The 8,209-nt window shown below is 38.9% G+C and overlaps 1 protein-coding gene across 2 annotated transcripts; it reads left to right on the top strand.

Moving 5' to 3' along the window:
• Positions 1–2,897: 2,897 nt before the first annotated feature.
• LOC115740621 (protein NDL1-like) lies at positions 2,898–7,270 on the top strand. Of its 2 annotated transcripts, XM_030674140.2 has the most exons (11): positions 2,903–3,231; positions 4,534–4,633; positions 5,132–5,229; positions 5,372–5,460; positions 5,691–5,751; positions 5,825–5,911; positions 5,994–6,071; positions 6,175–6,231; positions 6,330–6,385; positions 6,502–6,637; positions 6,789–7,270. In XM_030674140.2, exons 1-11 carry the CDS (start codon positions 3,166–3,168, stop codon positions 7,014–7,016), a joined length of 1,056 nt encoding a protein of 351 aa, XP_030530000.1. In that variant the 5' UTR covers positions 2,903–3,165; the 3' UTR covers positions 7,017–7,270. The 2 variants fall into 2 exon arrangements, with proteins under 2 accessions (XP_030530001.1, XP_030530000.1); XM_030674141.2 differs by lacking the exon at positions 4,534–4,633 and having other exon boundaries at positions 2,898–3,231.
• The last annotated feature ends 939 nt before the right edge of the window (positions 7,271–8,209 follow it).

The raw sequence follows: 8,209 nt of genomic DNA, 5'->3' as shown, positions 1-8,209 counted from the left end.
TTTGTACTTATAGTAAAGTATGTAGAGGAAGGTACAAGGGAATAGTTAAGACTCGAGTTATATTCTCAAGAAGATATTTTTCAAATCATTTATTTTTTTTACGAAACAAATAGAGTTGGTGGGATCCGATTGTTCCGAAGAAAAACCGCAAAACGAAATAAGATGCATATTCTATTGTACCCTACAGAGCTTTATCGATATGTTCGTTTAATCCCAATTCCCATTTTTAAGCGGACCATTTTAATGAACGTAGCTTCGAAACACGAAATGATTAATTTGTTCTCTCTTTGAGATGATGGCTCATCATTTTTTGAATGAACATTTGTTACATTAAACAGTACACATAAAACCCAATTGATCCTACCTGTTCACATGAATCTCGCTCGAGACGTATGCGATCCACTGGTTAGGATCTCCGGACTCAGGAGCACCCAGAGCATGCAAGCAATAGAAAAAATAATGGAGATCACATTTGGCAAATCTTAGCAACACGGTCGTCCCTCTAATTCCTAGCTAAGCATGAGATTGATTCCTTGGTGCTACATTTCTATGGGAGTTATATGAAAGGCAAGCAAAATTAGGGGCGATCGGTTCTTAATACGGTCCGGTCCTATCCCGAAACAGGGGACCGGACAGGATCGGAGGTGCCCGAAATTGATCGGGTCTAGTTCTTGGGTGAGTTAGTATAACCGGTAAACATGTACTCACATTTTCAATGTGTAGATATATTCCTAATAAGAGTTTAAATGGGTTTCTTTAAATGTTTTTAAGAAGTAAAATTATAGGTTAGTACCACGAAAAATCTCAAACCGGTACACTCGTGATAAATTTACCTCAAACTATTTTTTTTTTACCACAAAAAACCCAAACTGGTATACTATGATAAATTTACTCCAAGCTATTTTTTGACTATCAAAAATCCTAAACTAACACATCCGTGACAAATTTATCATAAATTAAATTTTTTTATCACAAAAAATCCTAAACCGATACACCCGTAACAAATTTATTCTCCATTAAATTGGATTAATACCACAAAAAAAAATACAAAATTGATACACTTGTACAAATAGAGGGTAAAAATCTTAAAATGGTATACCCCGTTAACTACAACGTGCCATTAAATTTAAGGAAAATTAACTAATGGTAAATTTATCATGTGTTACAGTTTGGGGTAAATTTGTCACAAGTATGCCAGTTTGAGATTTTTGTAGTAAAGAAATAGTTTAGAATAAATTTATCTCAGGTTTATCATTTTGAAATTTTTCACGGTATTAACCCTAAAATTAAAGTAAAAAAAAATAGTTAAACCGGATGGGAGGTTCCATCTCTGGATTCAAGAATCAAACCGACAGTTAACCAATTACAATTTTGTGAAATTGAGAACTGGACTGGAGCAATCGATTCGGTGCAGTTCGATCCGGACGGCTCTCGATCCGATCGGCTTGTTTTGCTCTGCTCTAAGCAGAACTCTCCAATTTTAGGGACTATTGCTTCAGGCCCAACTAAGATCTGTGCAAGTGTCATGAGAACAAGGGGAAGTGGGCCACACGCTGGGCCCCACCTCAAAAGGGCATCCGATGACAGATGTACAAATCACGACAACAACAAAAAAAATCCAACGGCTAATTTTACCAATTTAGAACAAATAAAATAAGAGAATGAAAGGAAAAAGACAACCGCATTAAGTCAAACCTAATGATAGGACATGCCCAACTCCATCATTTGCTCCAGTCAAAAGTTGTAAGGAAACCGTGAGGACCCTCCATATGTCTAAAAAAAAAAAAAAAAAACACCCACCAGCTAAAATGACCCATAAATAAATAAAAAAAAACCTTTTTACTATTGGAATTCTTGTAACTGCTGTTTGTTGAGAGATCCTTGTTACTTCATTGGATTTGATAAACCGAACACCTACCTACCTTTCTATAATCAATTTGAGAAATCATCAGTTAATGCGTTAATGCTCTTCCTACTGCCATATTAAATTTGATAAATTCGCGAGAAACTTTTGAAATTTCTTTTGGAAAAATGACAGAAATGGTCCATGAACTTTGACCCAACGTGTAATATGGTCATTGAACTTTTAATTTGACCAATATAATCCCCGAGCTTTAGCCCAATATACAATGTAATCTCTGAACTTTTAATTTATTCAATGCGATCCTCAAACTTTTAGAACATGTTTAACTTAATCTCTGAACTATAAAAAAAAAAAATTCAAAGTGGTCCTTGAACTTAAATTAATGAAAGGACTAACTTGATCATGTTTCAAAAGTTCAGAAATCATATTGATCAAATTAAAAGTTCAAGGACCACATTGCATATTGAGCTAAAGTTTATAGACCACATTGGTCAAATTAAAAGTTCATGGATCAAATTACAGATTGAATCAAAGTTCAAAGATCATTTGTGTCATTATCTCAATTTTTTTTAAAGAAGTCATTGCGAGATTATAAAATACCCACTCTGACAAGTCTCGTGGTTTTGATTAGGCATGTAAATGATTACGCTTTCTTTTTAATTGTACGAGGCGCTCGACTTCATTTTCGGGGTATATTTTGCGGACAAAAAAAAATGTAGGGGCATAGATTGCTCGTAGTGTTCGAATTGGAAAGCAAGTAAAGGTGACAAAAAAACCATCTTTAGCAAGAAGTTAAATGGAGTTTACTGAAGGCAATGCAATACTTTCGGTAATTGAATTCGAAGAAGGAAGGAGAGATTTTCCTGCCTTGTTTGGACGCGAGCAACAGAGCAAGAAAAGATTCTGACCCGTGGTCAACCGCCTATGTTTCCCCTTGATTGGTTGCCTTCGTCTTCCCAAACAACTGTATATCCACGTTATTCAGCAAACGAGGAGAAAATAAAACGACAGTTGAAAAATGAACGAGGTGGGGGTGGATGACGTAATTTCGGTCTGTATCGAGGTCATTTCGAGCGTCGGTGGAGGGAGGGACGCATAAAATCGCGGGTTAATTCTCTGCAGCATTTCGAGAGAGAGAGAGAGAGAGAGAGAGAGAGATATTGGGTGTATAAAGTCGTTGAAGAGAAGGCGAAAATATTTCTTGAAGGAGAAACTTCGTACGCAGGGAGAGGGAGAGAGAGAGGCGAGAGATTCGTTGTTGGGTTCTTGGGGTGGACAGAGAGGTGGGGAAAGGGCCTCCCATGGTCATGGGAGAGTCAAACGAATCCGTTTCCGTTGATGTGGAGAAGATCTATCTCGGTGGAAAGGTATCATCTTTGTCCCGAACTCGCAAATGTTTTCGGAAATGGGTTTTCGATTTTCAGTCTGTTGTCGAATCGAGTGTCGAGGCGATCCTGCATTTCCTTCGTCTGAAATCTTGATTCCTAGTGGGTCGCTTCGAATGTTTCTGTTCTTTCCCTTCTTGGGTGACGCGAGCTTTGTCGAAAAGCTAGACTTTGGGGCTGCACCTGCATCTGGAATTGCTGGTCTTTGCCATGTTTGATTGCTGAATATGGTAGGAGAGAGATGTACAAAGCCTGGAACTTTTTGTCGTTTTAACGCTTTGTTAACCAAATGAGAGGAAAAGTCCACGCTTAGCAAGCTTGTTATTATTTTGTTCTTCTTCCTTACCTCAAGTCGTGAAATGGAAGCAATACTTTGTGTTTCTTCCTTTTCACTGATTAGAATGGAGGGTTTCTTCGTTCGTAGATGTACATTTGGATTCTACTCTTTCCACTGTGTTGGTATTTTTCTCATGCTTTTATCAATGTTGATATCTGCCATAGCCATTTCGGAGGTTGCTTCTGATCTGAGTCTGGACTCGTTTTTTCCTCTTTTCATTGGTGATTTATTTATCATTTATTTTATTTTTTTGCATTTGTACCATTGAACATTCTCTTTTTATGCTAAAGTGGTCTATTTTAGATGCGTTATTCATGTTTGGATTTTATGTTCCTTGATCGACTGGTATGATGACGTGCTTTATTGATCTATTGGGCTTAGCTGTTGTGCTTTGATCTATGGGATACCTGACTTAATGTTTGATGATTTCCTTGTGGATTATTTGATGTCTTTGTTTTTCTAATTCAGTCATTGTGAGTTGGAGCCCGAAGTGATCCTCTCTCCTTGTCTTATATCGTCTTTGTGTTTTCTAATTCATGTCTTTTTTGGTATTGTCTTTCTCACTACCATCGATTGAAATTTACACCTACAATTTTGTGCCAGCTGTTTCTTCTAAGTTGTTATGTGGATTCGATACCATATAATTGCATGTACTATGTAGGGAGCCCTCCTATATGGGGCCAGCAAAATGGACAAAAGAGAATTCTTTCTTACTTGAGGAGTTCACATCGGTGTGGTGCACTGACTTGAAGTTTACTGAAGTTAATTTACTGATTAGAGAACATGAAATGGTGGTGGTTGAACATTTACTTGTTGTCATGCAAAACGGAAGTGACATTTTGTCTGTTGTTGAGCAATTCCTCTACAAACTTTTGGTTGGTTCTACAACTGGTAATGGTTTTTCTATGCCCGGCTCTTAACAGGCAATTTTATTTGTCTTTTACCAGGAACATCTTATCCAAACTGGTTCCGGTTCAGTCTCTGTTATAGTATATGGAGATCCAGATAAGCCAGCATTAATCACCTATCCAGATTTAGCTCTTAACTGTAAGTGTCATTTAATCAATGTGTTTTTTCCTTGTTTCATTTGTTTTAATCTAAACATTATCTTACCTCCTTTTAGAAAATTAGCCCCATTCGTCAAGTGTCAAGAGTAAAGATGAGGTGCCGCTTTGGTTTCTCAATGCTTGTTATTTACGTAACATTTTGGTCTCAGATGCACCCATAATACAGGTGCAGCACATAGATGTTCGTGTCTTGATATTGTGCTAATGAGTCCCTTTCTCCATTCTCCTGAATGGATCCCTCGTTTTCTTATCTATTAATTCTAGTGACTTTGTTCGGTACCTTGTAAGTTTTAAGACATCACCATTTTTAGTGCAACATCCAGGATGAATTTTGTTGCAGAAGTTTTCCTGAGTCCATATTATGCTTGCTGCATCTATTTTCTTCTTATGTAGTGATGCTTCAGAAGGTGTTTATATGCAATTTTTGAAATCTCTCTTTCCTTAATAAGCTTTTGTTTTCCTGGATTTTCCATTTCAGATATGTCCTGTTTCCAGGGATTGTTCTTTTGTCCTGAAGCAGCTTCTTTGCTTCTCCACAACTTTTGTGTCTATCATATAAGCCCTCCTGGACACGAGGTCTGTAAATTTATTGATTTGCAAGGTGAAATGTTCATTATTTAACTTCATTTGCTCTATCTTATATACGTACTTTGCTGAATTTCTTAGTGCCATTATTAACGTGATTCCTTCATTTGGACTGCCACAAGTGTTCTTGCAGTTGGGAGCCGCTACACTTTGTCCAGATGATCCTGTACCTTCTCTAGATGGTTTAGCTGATCAGATTATCGAGATCCTAAATTATTTTAGGTAATTAAGGGTGAAGTTCTTTGCTGCTTTCATTCTATCTTAATAGCGGAACACTGAATAATCTTTCAGTATTTGGGGTTGGTCAACATTTGTTAGCCTGCTTAGTTATTGCTAGTTATAGCCAGAGACATAAAAGGGTATTTCTGGGCCATGTCCTGTCATTCTATTTAGCATCATCTTCCTTCTATATTTATGATTTTGTTGCTGATCAAAGCTTATCTCCTTATTAGGCTCGGTGCAGTAATGTGCATGGGATTCGCTGCTGGTGCTTACATCCTCACCTTATTTGCCGTATGTATTCACACGAAAGTAATTATAAGGAACTTTAACGCATGGTGCTTATAGACTTGCTTTTCTATTGCAGATGAAATATAGGGAGCGTGTTCTTGGGCTTATATTAGTATCACCTTTATGCAGATCTCCTTCTTGGAGTGAATGGTTTTACAATAAGGTCCCATTAAAACCTTCTGCTTATTGTAGTCTAAGGATGTTGGCTAGTTCCTGGAAATAAAAAGCTACTTATGACATTTTAGGTTATGGCGAACCTACTATATTATTACGGCATGTGTGGATTGGTGAAGGACTACTTGCTCCAGCGGTATTTCAGCAAGGTGTTATGATCTTTCATCTTTTTTTCTAGTATTATTTCGTGTTGAGTCATGAAATAGCCTTTTTACTGGTCTATAGAAACTGAAATGTTCTACATCATAACAGGAAGTTCGAGGAAGCAGTGAAGTTCCAGAATCAGACATAGTTAGAGCTTGTAGAAAAGTAGCGTTCTCTAACTGTTTCCTCTCTCTCTCCCTCTCTCTCTCGTACAAGCACACATGATGTATTCTTTGTCATAATTTTCATGTTTATGTCTTCAGTTGCTTGATGAGAGGCAAAGTGCAAACGTTTCGAGGTTTCTGGAGGCAATTAACGGGTAAAAGGAGAAAAAAATAAATTGTTGATTATCTCTGAAGGTTTTGGCATGCATGCTATTTCCCTTTTAAGTTATTTCCTCGAGTGATTCCAAGTATCCCTTTCAACTACTTTCAGAAGACGTGATATTACCGGTGGATTGAAGAGACTGAGATGCCGAACGCTAATATTTGTCGGTGAGCATTCTACTTTTCACTCCGAGGCTATCCATATGATGTCAAAGCTGGATAGGAGATACAGCGCCCTAGTTGAGGTACTTCTCTTCTCCGTTTGCCTGCATAAGAAAGGCCCTTACTCTTCTTTTTTTAGTCGTTTCTGATTTATGGTTGATGAACGTTCCGAGGATATTGGGGATGGTCAAATGCCCTTATCAATCGAGTGTTGTTTTCAAAACTGGTGTGCAGGTCCAAGCTTGTGGATCAATGGTGACAGAAGAGCAGCCACATGCAATGCTGATCCCCATGGAGTACTTCCTCATGGGGTACGGATTGTACAGGCCGTGCAAGTTCAACGACAGCCCGAGGAGCCCTCTCAGCCCGTCTTGCATCTCTCCTGAGCTTCTCTCTCCCGAGAGCATGGGCTTGAAGCTCAAACCGATAAAGACTCGCGTCACTCTCGATGACTCCAATTGAATCGAGTGTTAGGATCAGATCTTTTCTTCTTCTTCTTTTCCGGTTATTGCTTGCTCGATCGATATTTTTCGTTGTGTTTCTTTGATTCTTGATTGGTTCGGGATGGGGGAAGGGTACAAGGTCAGTTGGGAGAATGTAGATAGGAGGTGGGGGTTGAAGAAGTCTAGGACAAAACACACATTCATTCTTTTGTAGAGTCGATCATAACAGGAACAAGAGCTGTCTAAATGAACCAAGACTTTCATATTCATTTACGACAAGAAGCAATAAACAGTGGAAAGAAACCATAGATGTGCTAAAAATTTCGTGTGGTGCCTATTTTATTGTAAAAAGTTTTCGTCGGCTCACTTAAGTGCCAAACCGAATAAACAAGCAATAAATTAAATGCCTCTGGCGAGAAATTCCAGTCAAAAATATCGCATGGCTTTTTTAGGAAGAAGTTTAGTCCGACTTGGCATTTTCATTTTAAAAACGACTCCAAGTAGACTTCTGAAAATCATGTCGCACGAGCAATTCTTGTAAACTGAGAGGTGGCCTTACCGCAAGGTCACCGGACTCAAATCGCCGAGTATAGTCCTTGGCCACAACCACGGCGGCTTTCTTCTGTAGTGCAGCATAGTTTGCCTGTGTTGACAAAGCGCCCAACGCATCCTTCTGTAGTGCAGCATAGTTTGCCTGTGTTGACACAGCGCCCAACGCATCATCCGCTCCATCAGCACCAACACCATCAGTGCTGCCACCGACGATCTCGAGCACATTGACCATAGTCGCGGGTTGAGGTAGAGGCGGAGGCAGCGGAACAACCTTGGGAACCACGACCTGCAGAGTACCAACGCTCTCTCGAGCCCTGGTCCTCCGAGCATCGTTCAAAAGCTCCTCGAGCTTCAGAATCTCCTGCACAAACGCGTTCTTTTGGGTGTTGAGCTCACGATCATAGTAATATTCGACTTCTTCTTTGCTTCGTTGAAACGAATTTGAGCCGCTTGTCATGTTTCTGCTTTTCATTTGCAAGATTGAGTTGTTTATTTTGAGGGGAAATCGAATTAGTGTCTATATTTGGGAAATTGGATGAATGGCCAATTTAGGATTTATATTTGGGGTAAAATATGTAGAACACGTTGTTCAGGATATATATGCAGACTAGGCACGCCGGCCAGCCACATCGATCGGAGAAATCAATTAAAACTGGCTAT

Source organism: Rhodamnia argentea, chromosome 4, assembly GCF_020921035.1.
Source record: "Rhodamnia argentea isolate NSW1041297 chromosome 4, ASM2092103v1, whole genome shotgun sequence".
Classification (NCBI taxonomy): Eukaryota; Viridiplantae; Streptophyta; class Magnoliopsida; order Myrtales; family Myrtaceae; genus Rhodamnia; species Rhodamnia argentea.
Note: the sequence above shows the minus strand (reverse complement) of the source record. Positions and strands in the feature narration are given on the sequence as shown.

Bases quoted from the DNA above. Each gene is read 5' to 3' on its own strand.
- LOC115740621 (XM_030674140.2), top strand. From the start codon at position 3,166: ATGGTCATGGGAGAGTCAAACGAATCCGTTTCCGTTGATGTGGAGAAG. The intron at 3,232-4,533 runs GTATCATCTTTG...GTCTTTTACCAG, and splicing joins AGATCTATCTCGGTGGAAAG to GAACATCTTATCCAAACTGG. The intron at 5,912-5,993 runs GTCCCATTAAAA...ATGACATTTTAG, and splicing joins GTGAATGGTTTTACAATAAG to GTTATGGCGAACCTACTATA.